This window comes from Tiliqua scincoides, chromosome 4, assembly GCF_035046505.1.
Source record: "Tiliqua scincoides isolate rTilSci1 chromosome 4, rTilSci1.hap2, whole genome shotgun sequence".
Lineage (NCBI taxonomy): Eukaryota > Metazoa > Chordata > Lepidosauria > Squamata > Scincidae > Tiliqua > Tiliqua scincoides.
In genome coordinates, this window is record NC_089824.1 from 55,466,033 (window position 1) to 55,480,814 (window position 14,782).

Below are 14,782 nucleotides of genomic sequence, written 5' to 3' on the forward strand. Positions count from 1 at the left end.
CTAGTACTCTCAGTTCAAGCCTAACGTATAAAACACTAACATACGCATACAGAGTGGAACAGAGGTTAAGGATACTAAATGGAGCATCTGAAGGTTGAATTACAACAGCCTTTTCTTTGCATGAAGATTACAACTAGAAAGGACCTACAAAGTGGGTACATCCAAGTCAACTACACTTGAAAGACAGCATTAAATATAGATACCATCAATAGGAAGAACTGCTGATACATGATATCATTGTGTTTGAACAGCTCCCTTGAGTGATACTTAAATTCACCCTGATGGTACAATGCTCACTTGATGCAAAGACTGTATTTGAAAGGATTGATACATTCAAGGTTGTCACTGCTCAAATTAAAATAATCAGGTCCAAGTTAACAGCTAAGGATCTACTTCATGTTGAATCAGTCCACCTGGCAGTCTTGCCAAGACAGCAGGCCACAAATATGATCATCCACCAGAAAACCGATTCATGTTACATGGTAGAAAACTTAAACTGTACACCTGCTAAGAACCAATCCTAGCTTCTTGACAAATGTATCTGAACAATAATCATCACAAACACACTTATTTTAAATGTGTCATTTAAAATTACTTTTGTACCTGTATAAACCTAAAGAGTAGGACAATTCAAGTGACCCTAAGATTCTGAAAGTACCTGTACATAAACTATAGCACTTCAGGGCCCAAACCTATCCAACTTTGCAGCATTGATGTAGCCATACCAACTGGCTTGCGCTGCACCCAGTAGTGGGGGTGGGGGCAGTCACGGCTGTTTCCTCAAGGTAAGGGAATGTTTTTTCCTTACCTACATTGCAGCTGCGTCAGTACTGGAAAGTTGGAGAGGATTGGGCCTTCACACATTCAAAGTACATACTTGGTAATGAGCTATTACTGTATCCCTCTTTCCCCATCATACTTGACATGTAGGACAAATATGCAAATAAGAAATGAGAACACAATTGTGCCCATATCCAACATCAATCTTATGTAATAAACATCAATATATATAAAGATCTCAAAGGAAAAGAACAAAAAGACAATTGTGGTCAATGGTGGCTTTATAGTCCAATACTGGACTACATATTTACACATTATGATGAACACATGAGTTGATCTTTCCCCCCTTTTTTTGTTTAAATGGGGGGGGGGGTGAAATGGGAAGAAACCATGGTGGGAAGAAAGCGCTTTATGGGGTCCCTGCTGTGGTTCCCATACTGATTTCAGGAAAATTGCTTGAAACGTAAGAGCGACAGCAACAATGTTAAGACCAAACCTTGCAACCGGAAACCCTTTAATTGGATATTCCAGGAATGAAAATCAGACTACATACACTGTGATGGGTGGGTTATCATGTAAGCATGAGATCTGCAGATATCTTTTTTAAAGCAATTGTGGGAATTTGAAAACATTCAAAAAGATGATGCACTATTGGTGGAATTAACAAGCTTTCAAGAAGAAGAAAAAATAAAATATTTAGGGATCCAACTAAAGAAGAAAACAAGTATATTAGTGAAAGATAATTATTTGAAATTAATTGAAGAAATAAAAAAAGAATTGACAAAATGGAAAGAACTACAACTTTCGTTGCTGGGAAGAGTAGCTGCAGTGAAAATGAATGTTTTGCCTAAAAAAATTTTTCTTTTCCAAAAAATCCCTGTAATTTTGAAACAAGATATATTAAAAGAAATTAGTCCAATTATATCAAAATTTACATGGCAGGGAAAGAAGCCAAGAATCAAAATGAAGGCCTTGCAAGATATGAAATTAAGAGGAGGTATGGGGCTTCCTGATTGGTATCTATATTATAAAGATTTTATGCTTGGTTAAAAATGAATTCATAGAAAGTATAATATAGGGCATTTAGATAAATGTGTTATATATATGATACAGTATGATATGATATGAAAGATAAATGAACATTAAGAGGTTAAAGTAGAAGAGAAATTGGATTAGGACAGTGGTGGCTAACCTATGGCACATGTGCCAGAGAGGGCACACAGAACCCTCTCTGTGGGCACACGTGCTGTCGCCCCAGCTGCCAGGTACAAGTCTCTAGGCTTGCTGCCCCCGGGAGGTGCCACCAGCTGCTGCGTGTCTGCATGAGGAGCCTGAACAGCCACAAAGCCAGCCTTCTCCTGCTCTGCAGCAGCTGGGGCAAAGGAGGGAGGGGCAAGGCCAAGAGGGAGAAAGGAATGGACAGCAGGGGGAAGAGGGAGATAGGGAGGGCTGACACCAAAGACCCAGGGGTGCTCCCAAGGCGCCCATCTAGCCAGGCCACCAAGGGAGGGGGAAGGCTGAGAGGCTCTATGAGGGGACGTTTCTCACATCACCTGCCCCTCTGCCCAGCAGCCCAATGGGAGCGCTTCCTCCCTCCCCTGTCTGGGGCAAGGCGGGCAGCTCACATGCGGCATGTGGGCGGGCACAGTGAAGCTGCTGCTGTGGGCTTTGGGGCGCCAGCCCTGCACATGGTGCTGGTCCTTACTTACTAAGAAGTAAGTCTCATTAAAGTCATTGGAGCTTGCTCGCAGGAAAGCATGGCTAGGATGGCAGCCTGAGAGCCCAATCCTATGCATGCCTACTCAGGAGTCAGTCCCATTATAGTCAATGGAGCTTGCTCCCAGGAAAGCAAGGCTAGGATGTCAGCCTGAGAGCCCAATCTATGCATGTCTACTCAGGAGTCAGTCCCATTATAGTCAATGGGGTTTGCTCCCAGGAAAGCATGGCTAGGATGACAGCCTTGGAGCCCACTCCTGTGCATGTCTACTCAGAAGTAAGTGCCATTACAGTGTGTGTATCTACTCAGAATTAAGCCCCATTATAGTGGATGAGGTTTACTCCCAGGAAAGAGTGGCTGGGATTGCAGCCTTAGAGCCCACTTCTGTGGGTGGGGCTTTTTTAAAAAATTTTTTTTCTTGTTTGAGAAAATGAGCAGTGGCAAGGTCTTGCAGCCACCCCCTCCCTGCCAATATTTCTTTACCCAGCATGTAATTAGTCTGTGGAACTCTTTGCCACAGGAAGCAGTGATGACAACTTGCCTAGATGCCTTTAAGAAGGGATTGGACAAAGTTCTAGAGGAAAAGTTCATTATGGGTTACAAGTAATAGTTGGTAAAAGATGTTAATGTATGAGTTGTTTTTTCTAAACTAAAACCTCAGTATTCATGTTAAATTGCCATGTTGGAACTTTGCAATAAATAAGTGGGTTTTGGGTTGCAGTTTGAGCACTTGGTCTGTAAAAGCTTCGCCATCACTGGATTAGGACATATGTAATGATTTATTAGTTAAAGTGACGTATGATATCCTGCACCTCATATGTGTAATGTTTGTAATGTATTATGTTTTGTTTGTTGTGTTTGGTTTTTATATATTTGTTTTTGGGAAAAATAATTTAAAAAAAGATGATGCACTAGAACACTACATCCACTATTCCTGGAATGAGAGCAAACCTCCAGGTTTCAGGACATCCATGTACATGAATCTAGCTAAATAATATCACAAAAGCATTTACCTCTCTAAAAGTGTATTCACCATTTTTTCAAAGGTTTCATCACATCTCAGAAGAGGGCTTGTGATTCCCCACTGCAGAGATTTGCTGTATTCATTCAAGCCAAAATACAACTTCTCATCTTGGCTTAGTTCTTCCTGTTCCAAACAGAAATATTGCAAGCAAATCTTACAGTTTATATTTGTCCTACATCCAAAACATTAGTATGTGTTTTGACTACTTCCCAACAAATGAACATAATTATTTTGTTCATATAAATGAACATAAAACATATATTTTACAATGACTTCTTTCACCATAAACAAGAGATTAAATTCATTTGTTTAATGTAATCACATTCTGTTTCCCTGCAAATTTTTGTAGCTGGGCAATCTTTTCTAGTGGGACCTTAAAATGGATCGTGTAGACCAGGGCTTTTCAAACTGGGGCGTCACGATGCCCCAGCCTGTGGGCCCTGGCCACTTTCACCTTATGGGGCAGGGGCAGACTGGAGGTAGCGGCGCGATCCCCAGGATCACGCCACTCAGGGGGCTGCAGGGGCTTGGCTGCACATACCTGAGCCTGCTGCAGCCTCCTGGGGATGCAGGGAGCCCTGTGTGACCTTCTGCAGGGCTCCCCTCAGCTTTGAAAGCGAAAGCAGAGCAATCACGCCCTGCCTCCTCTAAAGCAGAAGTGGAGTGCGATTGCTCCACTTCCACTTCTGAAGCTGCGGGGAGCCCTGCAGAAGGTCGTGCAGGGCTCCCCACACCCCTGGGAGGCTCAGGTACATGCAGCCAAGCCCCTGCAGCCCCCTGAGCAGTGCAATCATGGGAATTGTGCCACTGTCTTCCCCCTGCCCCTGCTGTCTCCCCCCCCCCCCGCCCCTGGAAGAACTTAGAGCGGCTCAAACTCTCCAAGAGAGTTTGAAAACCACTGATGTAGAGCTTAGTTTGAACATCCCAGCCCCATGTTCATGAGGGAAATACTTCCATTGTGGCATCTCTGGCCCTATCCAGGGCAGCCAAAAGAGTTTGGAGGCTGAATTCTACACCAGATCATCATCCTATAAACTGCCCTCCTTATTAGATACTATCTAGGCTTGTCTACAGACATTGCTTAATCAATTGTAAGGTACCAGGAGTCTCAGGAGAAACACTGACAGCAAGGCTCTAGCACTCTACTAGGCCATCAGGACAGTTTGCAGAGAGAGAAGCTGACTGTCCTAACCCTTTCTCCTACACAATGGCCAGAAGGCACATTACAGCTAACCAGCCCAGGAGGAATCAGATGACCTACGAAGACAAAAGGGTCTCTGCTCCCTATATAAGAACTTCTCTGGACTTGGCTCCCTATGTTGAGCTTCTCATAACAATTACATCAGAAGTGTCAATATAAGGTCCACAGGCTAAATGCAGTGTCCAGCAGGAATTCCCCCCCCCCCGTTATAAGTGGGCTCTCCCAGCTTTATAATTGGACTATCTCATATCTTGAAAAGAAGAACAAGATTTGCACATTTTCTCTTCTGTCATCTGCAGTTAATGAATTTCTATGTGAGAACAAAGTGCTTACTTCTGGCCATCATCTGCTTCATGATGTCACTTTCTGCTTAATGATGTCATATCTGGCCCTCAGAAGGCAGTGTGAATGCTAAATTTGGTTCTATGTATGAAACAAGTTTGACATCCCTGATCTAGATTAAGGTGCAAAACAAACTCTGCCTTGCCTTGCCCAACTACTCCCAAATTTGACCCTCAAAATCTTCTTGGCTAGATCATTTGACCTTGGATTCCAGTTTGCCCATCATGGAACTTGAGTCCCAAGAACTTGCTCTTCTTAGACCATACCATCTACCTCTGGTCCTTTAGAAAACAACTGCCTGCTCTGGAACCTGATCATTGGTCTGTCTGCCCATTCCAGTTGTGTCACGTTGGGCCCTGACATAAAGGTAAAACATTTCCCTATTTATATTATCAATAGGGCTAAAAAGATAAGATCCAAAGATGGTCATGGGAAAATAGAAACAGGTTTTAAGCATGTATTATCATCACAGCATTTAGACCCTCACCATGTTGCCAAACTGTATCCAGTGTACTTCATTGGCAGAGCTGATTCTGGACTGCAGAGTTTGAAGAGCATATGGGAAAGAACTCACTTGAAGAACAAGGAGGTTGAAAGCTTCAAGGACTTCTCTGCAATTTATTACTCTATCAGCAAGTCCATGACCGGGCTCCCCATGAGTCAGAGAGCTTGAGATGGCACTAAGAAAAGAGATAAAGAACTTAAAGAGTTTTTATTTCACATTCTATGGAACAAAACAGATTAAAACAGAGACTACAGGAGTTCTCAGTTCACAAGAAATTAGGAAAACACTCAAGAAAGCAGGATGTTATTGTTCAGCTCTACCATTAGGCTTAATGGTTCTCTCTAGAAAACAAAATAACAAAATGAAGCTTTCTGCCATGTGGTGTCTCCTCAAACACTTACCAATTGGTGGTACCTACTATATGGAGACCTGGGTCCTCCAGGCATACAATGAATGGCTATACGTGGACATAACCATGTCCACCACTTGAACAGATTCTCAAGTGATTGAAGAGCCATAATAAAATTAACATGTTTAAAAAGAGAAGATAGCAACATACAGGCGCCAGTGGAGCTATAATATTGTAGAGCTTTCAGTTAGTGCACTCTATGTCTAATTACCTGGTCTATGCTGAATCTCTGGTACCTAATGCCAGATTTCAAGAGCTGTTGGCTATCTGATTCTGCCCATTTTGCAAATTGCAATGTCAAAACAGTTAGTGATAACACAGTGTCACACAGGGTAAATAGGGCATACCTCCAAAACTTGCTGGAACTTTTAAAATCTATAGAAAAATACAGAATGGGAACTGCTATAGAAACTGCTTCCTGAGCATAGAAAATTACACATTTACTACTTATAGTAAAATAGACACCATAATATACAATACATACTTTATACAACATACAGACAACTATTTGAATGTTTCTCTTTGACAAGAGGAAACAATGACAGGGTTCAAACATAATTCAAAACCATAATTTGTTTAGGTAAATCATTGTTTCACTTTATGTTTGAACCCAAACTTGCCAACAAACCAGAATCAGAACCTCACTGTTTAAGGTGAGGAATCACAGTTAGTGCTACTTACTTTGCATAAGTAATAGCTCCAATAAGACAGATTTCTTTAGTGTTGTTTTATTACAATGCTGTTTATCATTGGTTTATTGGCAGTTTTTGCAGCCAATAAGAGCTGTGTATTCTGACCAATCAGTAACTGGCCAATCAGCATAGTCTTGTTTCATACTTTGTTTTCAAGGACTGGAGCCTGCATTCTTGTTGCAAGTATTACTGTACTTATTTTTTCCCTAATGGTTGTGATTCTCAGATTCTTGACAATATTATCTAGGGAAGGCCTTAGCAATTATTATAGTGGTGGACCAAGGATGTACAGAAGAGCAAAGCAAAGCAAAACCCATGCACCAATCATCATGTCACCAGAAATATTGCACACCATCCTGTACATGGTCAGCGGTTACATAATGCTAAGCCCAAGGGAAAATCACAGCAGCCTACAGCTCTTTAAAAGCTGACCGTTCCCAATACTGGGCAACCAAAAGGCATTAGAGGCTGTGGTGCCTACTCTGGAACTTACAGCCCTTACAGCTACAAAACAGGAAGATGCTTTGTAGGTGCATATTTTCCTACAACTCACAATGACAAAACTCACAATGACAGGAGAAGACATACCTGCTGAATTTCTTGCCTTATAGCTTACTAAAGACTACTAAAACATCTTTCAGAATTGATCCTCACCATCCAACAGATATGAAAGAAAACAACCAGTAAATTATGGAATGCAATGCAGTTTTATTTTGAACAAAATACCTTGTTAAATCTACATGAGCATTGTCATGAACCAGCACAAAGAGAGTGTATGGATTCTGCTTCACCCGCCTCATGAAAACGTCAAACTTGGTTTGAATCTCATTGTCTAGTCGCACCACATATTTTTCAGCTCTTTGGTAAGCGGTTCCATTCTCTTCAAGGCCCAAGTCTACAAGAACACCTGGGGGAAGAAATGGGAGGGGGGCAACACTGCTTTTGTCTGAAGTAATAAAAAAACAAACAGTAATGTTCCAGTGCTTAAGACAAAAAGTGTGGACAAATTGCTGGGTCCAGATATAGGCCAAACTCAAATGCCAGTTCAGCCATGACGCTCACACCTCTGTCTCACACTGCAGGGAAAGAAAAGAAGGGTAAATGTTTATCCACACTGAAATCCTGGGACTGGATGGGAAAGGAATTTAAATATATCAGGATGAAAACAGGAGTGTAGTTTTCTTCTGCCTCTTGTAGCTTTCCACCTCAACAGGCCACAGATTATGATACAATAAGCAAATGTCTATAAATATGCCGTATTTGAATACTATAAACAAGACACAAGAAGCTTTTTGGGGCAGGTGCAGGACTTGGACTATCTTGGCACACAATTTTGATAGCACTAAGAAAAGAAAAACAAAAACCTATCCTGGTTATGATCTTTTTCACAACAATACAGTTACAAATCACTTGATATACCAAGATCTTCGGTCTGTTGGTTGAATTTTTGTTCTTGCTGTTTAACGCAATACACCATAATCCAGTCCGGGCTTATAGAAATGTCTTGTTGGGCTTAATATGGTTTCTTCCCCTCTCCACTTTTTTTACCTGATTGTTGAATCCGTTGAATAGTTTGCTGGACCAGCACCTCTGAACGAGGAACTACAACGATGAAATCTACTTTGCTGAAGTGGCCCAGATCCAGGCTTTGGTTGCCACTATCTGCTATGGCACATACCTGCGACAAGAGCTTTCTGGCAATTGTGAGCTGTGGTTGATAAATTTGGAAGGTTTCAGTGTCCAAATCTAGGGGAAAGCAGAAACATATTTTTGCTTCACAGAGAATAATTTAAAAATGCTTGATAATCAGCTTCCATCTCTGAAAGTAAACCTGCGCAGGCCTGGTCAGTATCTGGATGTGAGAATTCTGGAAAATTGCCTAATCCCACCCACTGACACAGACTCTGAGCTCCTTGGAGGAGGGGAAAGGTAGGGTGCAAACACAACAAACGTATTTCCATTTTACATAACATTTCCATTTTCCATAACAATATATAACATTTCCATTTTACATAATTTTAAAACAACAGCCATTGCAAACATGCCATAAGGCACATTGCAGCAACCAGAACGAGGGAGGTGCCAGCAGAGAGGCCAGCATAAGCAGGCACTGGCAGAATGAGGAAGAGGAGCACTGGGCACTTGGTAGGGAGGATTATCTGGGAAGGAGGAGGGTATGGCAGGTAGGCCAGAGGGCAGATTGGGCCTGGGAGGGGGGCAGGGACAGCAGCAGAGGATGCTGCCAGATTCTATCCCTTCTCCAGAGCCTCAGAGCCCAACACAGGTCCTTGGTGCCCAACACGGAGCCAAACATGGGTCTCCTTGGTTCTGCGCTAGCAACTGAGCTGGCACAGATCCGAGTAGACCCACTGGGGCTGTCGGAAGACTACACAGGGTAAGGGAACTGATGTGGAGATCTCTGGCTGTTTTTCCTGCCACACAGGATACAATGGCAGCCATTTTGGCACCTCTGTACCACAGGGCAGGTGAACAGCATAGGATTGGGCCCTAAATTGCTTCTGTTGTAGCATTTTATACTAGGTAATCTAATATGTATTTATGTATTGAAACTTGTATTTGTTTCAAATTTGTATTATTGACCACTTTGTGCATAGCTTAGCTTAGGTCTAGCAAGAGGGAACATTTCTCAGCTTTACTGACAATGGCCCCATTATTGGGTGGACGACCTAACCACCTTCTGTGGGGTCCAATGCAGCTCTACACTGGAGTATCTCCCCATCCTTCCCACTAGTACACCACTTCTTGTAGAGCCAAGAGCAGGGAAGTGTCAGAATATTGTTCTATGGCTGATGCCCAGGTTTTCCAGGGTTTCACTCTGGCCTGACTGTGTAAGCATGAGGGGAATGAGGTGATGTGACACACCACAACAAAACAGGAGCTTTGTGGATCAGAATGCTATATTCTCTGGTTCCTAAGCATACTTCCAAATTTGGCTAAAACATTCATTACTTCATTTCTTGTGAAGCAGCCCTTACCCAGTTCTTGGGTGGAAACCATAGCAGCAGCTTCTTGAGATGATACACATTCATTAACATCGCCATTGAATGGGATTACAACATTATCTCCTCGTCTCTGTTGCATTTTCTCTAGCAACTTGTCCAATTCATCACCTAGTAAAAGAAATGGTTTTTAAAACAAAAATGTATCTGAACAAGGTATAATACATTCTCTTAAATCTCCACAAAAAAAAAACAGATTCAAAGAAGACTATGGCTGCAAGCCAAACCACGCTTTCCCGAGAGTAAGCCCCATTGAACAAAATAGGACTTACGTCTGAATAGACCTGGTTAGGATTGTACCCTATACCATACTGAATATTCATGTTTCAAAGACTGTAATCAAAAACAAAAATTAACACAAACATTAAAGGCAACCAGAATTGTGTGCTGTCTCATCTGTCTTTTTACCATTGAGGCTATAGACTCATTATCACAAAAGAAATAAGGTATTCTGCAAAATATGCTATATTAGCATAAGAGGAAACTGTGAACTACTATGCAGCTCCATTCCTTCCTGAAGGCTAGTGTAGGAAAATGCACAGAACATTAAGCTTGTAGAGACAAGGCAACAAGTGCAGGCACACCTGCGTTGGCATCTGGACACATCTAGAAGCCTCTGCCTTGTTCTCGTTAAGTAGAAGCCGTAGACTTTTGACTCATTGCTTAGTATTGTAAACAAGATAAGAGAATGGAAAACCCCAGCCTGTTGTGTATTGTTTGAGAGGAAATAAAAGCCAGAGAAGGCTGAATCCCAACGGCCTTCCTTCTGCATCTCGCTTCTATACATTTGTCATTTTATTCTTTGCTAGGAAGCTAGCCGGGAGGACGGACTTCTCTCTCCATCTCATACCGTCCTACTTCCAGCTCAGCTCTCCCTGCATCAACCCTCTGACTGTCTGCTGTGTTTCATTCATTGCTCTGACTCCTTGCTGCTCTAGTTTTAACTTTCAGACCCTCAGAGTGCTTCTGTTTTTAGCACTCTCCCTCAGGCATCAAGGTTCTAAACCCTGGGTGCTTCCCAAGTAGCAGTGCACTGCTACAGGCTAGGATACAGAAAATGGAGCCTAGAAACTGTTGTTCTTCCTCACAAGAGCTACCCAATTCAGTTTAAGAATTAGGGCCCAATCCTATTCAATTTTCCAGTGCCAGTGCAGCCATGCCAATGGGGCGTGTACCACATCCTGTGGTGGTGGGGCAGGCACAGAGGCCTCTTTAAGATATGGGAACAATTGTTCCCTTACCTGACAGCTGCATTGTGGCTGCACCATGCTGGAAAGTTGGATAGGACTGGGTCCTCAGTCTTTAACATCATATGAAACCACTGGAAAGGTTGTGCAGAGATGTAAAATGAGGTATCAACAGTATGTTCATGATATTCAGCTCAATTTATTCTTTTTGTGTGGCAGTCACTTCCCTAAACAAGTGTCAAGAATCAGATCTGGGCTGGATGAGAATAAATACACTTAGGGCCCAACCCTATATAACTTTACAGTGCTGATTCAGATGCAATGCAGCCCTGTAGTAAGGGAAAAACCTTGACAATGCCCCTGTGACTACCCCCCACCACCACAGGATGCAGCACACATTCTGTTGGCACAACTGCATCAGTGGTGGGAAGTCAGATAGGATTGGGCCTTAAGCTTAATACAGATAAGACAGGAAGCTGATGACCACAGGTAAACTCAAGTTGCAATCCTATCCACACTTACCTGGGAGTAAGCCACATTGACTACAATGGGACTTACTTGTGAGTAGACATGCATTGGATTGGGCTCTCAGTGAACTGGCTACTTGGGAAAATGGCTGTTGTAGATGTTATCTTGCTCTCCTCTAAGGAGCAACTTCATCATATAAGGAGGGTAAACTCTTGGACTTGGCATTGCTGCTTGGTTTTCAGGTGAAAGTTGTAGACAGAAGTATCTTTTATCATAAGAACATAAGAACAGCCCCACTGGATCAGGCCATAGGCCCATCTAGTCCAGCTTCCTGTATCTCACAGCGGCCCACCAAATGCCCCAGGGAGCACACCAGATAACAAGAGACCTCATCCTGGTGCCCTCCCTTGCATCTGGCATTCTCACATAACCCATTTCTAAAATCAGGAGGTTGCGCATACACATCATGGCTTGTACCCCATAATGGATTTTTCCTCCAGAAACTTGTCCAATCCCCTTTTAAAGGCGTCTAGGCTAGACGCCAGCACCACATCCTGTGGCAAGGAGTTCCACAGACTGACCACACGCTGAGTAAAGAAATATTTTCTTTTGTCTGTCCTAACCCGCCCAACACTCAATTTTAGTGGATGTCCCCTGGTTCTGGTATTATGTGAGAGTGTAAAGAGCATCTCCCTATCCACTCTGTCCATCCCCTGCATAATTTTGTACGTCTCAAGCATGTCCCCCCTCAGGCATCTCTTTTCTAGGCTGAAGAGGCCCAAACACCGCAGCCTTTCCTCATAAGGAAGGTGCCCCAGCCCCATAATCATCTTAGTCGCTCTCTTTTGCACCTTTTCCATTTCCACTATGTCTTTTTTGAGATGCGGCAACCAGAGCTGGACACAATACTCCAGGTGTGGCCTTACCATAGATTTGTACAACGGCATTATAATATTAGCCGTTTTGTTCTCAATACCCTTCCTAATGATCCCAAGCATAGAATTGGCCTTCTTCACTGCCGCCGCACATTGGGTCGACACTTTCATCGACCTGTCCACCACCACCCCAAGATCTCTCTCCTGATCTGTCACAGACAGCTCAGAACCCATCAGCCTATATCTAAAGTTTTGATTTTTTGCCCCAATGTGCATGACTTTACACTTACTGACATTGAAGCGCATCTGCCATTTTGCTGCCCATTCTGCCAGTCTGGAGAGATCCTTCTGGAGCTCCTCACAATCACTTCTGGTCTTCACCACTCAGAAAAGTTTGGTGTCATCTGCAAACTTAGCCACTTCACTGCTCAACCCTGTCTCCAGGTCATTTATGAAGAGGTTGAAAAGCACCGGTCCCAGGACAGATCCTTGGGGCACACCGCTTTTCACCTCTCTCCATTGTGAAAATTGCCCATTGACACCCACTCTCTGCTTCCTGGCCTCCAACCAGTTCTCAATCCATGAGAGGACCTGTCCTCTAATTCCCTGACTGTGGAGTTTTTTCAGTAGTCTTTGGTGAGGGACCGTGTCAAACGCCTTCTGAAAGTCCAGATATATAATGTCCACGGGTTCTCCCACATCCACATGCCTGTTGACCTTTTCGAAGAATTCTATAAGGTTCGTGAGGCAAGACTTACCCTTACAGAAGCCATGCTGACTCTCCCTCAGCAAGGCCTGTTCGTCTATGTGTTTTGAGATCCTATCTTTGATGAGGCATTCCACCATCTTACCCGATATGGATGTTAGGCTGACCGGCCTATAGTTTCCCGGGTCCCCCCTCTTTCCCTTTCTAAAAATATTAAAATAAAAATCATATAAAAATAAAATAAAAATCATGATTTGCCAGCTGCACCCACTCCTGGAACAGAGAGACCTGACTACTGCAATTTATGCGGTGATGACCTCAAGATTAGACTACTGTAATGCATGGTAAATGGAGCTACCTTTGAAAATGGTCTGGAAACTTCAACTTGGACATAGTGGTGCTGTTAACAGGCACGAAGTTAACCCAGCACATCAATTTCACAGTGTCTCTATTCATTATCAGTTTTTCTCCAAGTCCAGTTCAAACTCGTAATTTTGACCTACACAGCCTGAGCCCATACAGTGCTAGGAACTGACCTCTCATATGAGCCCCATGGAGTTGTAAGTTCTGCCAATGGCGTCACTAGGATTTGTGTCACCCGGTACGGGAGGCCTGCGGGTCACCCCATGCAGTGGGCAGGGCAATGCATCAGGTGGTGGGCGTGGTGATGTACCATTACCCCACCCCCACTGGTTTTTTGGCTGTACCTTTTGTTAGAACACAGATATTTCAATGTGGTTTGTTTCATTGCATTCTGTATGAAATTGCGCACTGATTGATATAAAACATGATGGTCTTATTCCTCCAAATTCTGATTTTAGTGATTTTGAAAACTTGTAGAGTCACACACACACACACCCCTGTGTCAACTTACTAACAACTTATTGCAGCAGTTCTCAAACTTTTAGTACTGGGACCCTCTTTTTAGAATGACAATCTGTCCAGGACCCATTGGAAGTGATGTCAAGGCCAGAAGTGACATCATCAAGCAAATTAAAATAAATAATTATAAATAATTAAATTAAATTAAAATAAATAATTAAATAAGGGGATTCAGTCCTGTTCCACCAAGTGAATCTACTCTGAAGTAAGTCCTATTGTGGTCAATGGGGCTCACTCTCAGGAAAGTGTGGGTGGGATTGCAGCCTGTGAGCCCAATCCTATGCATGTCTACTCTGAAGTAAGTCCCATAGTGGTCAATGGAGCTTACTCTGTAGCCTGCCTGCAATAACTCCCCCCCCCAAAAAAAAATCAGTGAGATTTCCAGCCCTCCCCAGTGACCAGTTTAAAGTTCTACTATTTCAAGCATACCAAGATAAAGACCCACCTGGCTTTTCAAGTGCAAAATAGAGAACATGCCCTATACCAGTTCAAGCCTCTTGTTCTGTCCTTCTTAGTGGGGGGGGGAGGGGAGGCTGCCTTCTGGAGCATTTGTTGCACTCCAGCTCCATCGGATCCAGACCCTTTTGGTGGCCTCACATTCCCCTTTGCCTGACCTGATCACAAGCCAAGGCATGTCTGCCTACTCATGAGTAAACAAGACCATGTGGCTGAGTTTGCTTTCCATAGAATTCAATAGACTGCAGGAGGGAGGGACTTCCTTCTCAGGTGTTTTGGGGGCTGCATTCATTGGATTGGGACCATTCTGATGTCCTTGGATTCCTCTCAGCCTGCCCTTTCCGACGGACTATGGCAAGTACGCCTACTCACGAGTAAACGCACGATATGGCTCACTTTCAATTTCCATAGGGATCCATGCATTTTTTCCTTCCGGTCTTTTGGTCATAACTTTTGAAGGAAAGGAGCTACTTCGATTCTGTTTTTTGCATTGCACTCCACTGGCCATTCCACATCCA

General features: G+C 43.2%; 1 protein-coding gene across 2 annotated transcripts in view; it reads right to left on the minus strand.

Annotated features, from left to right (window-relative positions):
- Window positions 1-14,782, minus strand: part of GREB1L (GREB1 like retinoic acid receptor coactivator) — a 192,079-nt gene that overhangs the window by 29,721 nt on the left and 147,576 nt on the right. For both annotated transcript variants that reach the window (XM_066625247.1, XM_066625246.1), the window contains 5 exons: window positions 9,667-9,801; window positions 8,219-8,416; window positions 7,397-7,577; window positions 5,552-5,744; window positions 3,511-3,644 (listed from right to left, as the gene is read on the minus strand). In XM_066625247.1, coding sequence (XP_066481344.1) covers window positions 3,511-3,644; window positions 5,552-5,744; window positions 7,397-7,577; window positions 8,219-8,416; window positions 9,667-9,801 — 841 coding nt within the window. The remainder of the gene's footprint in view (window positions 1-3,510; window positions 3,645-5,551; window positions 5,745-7,396; window positions 7,578-8,218; window positions 8,417-9,666; window positions 9,802-14,782) is intronic.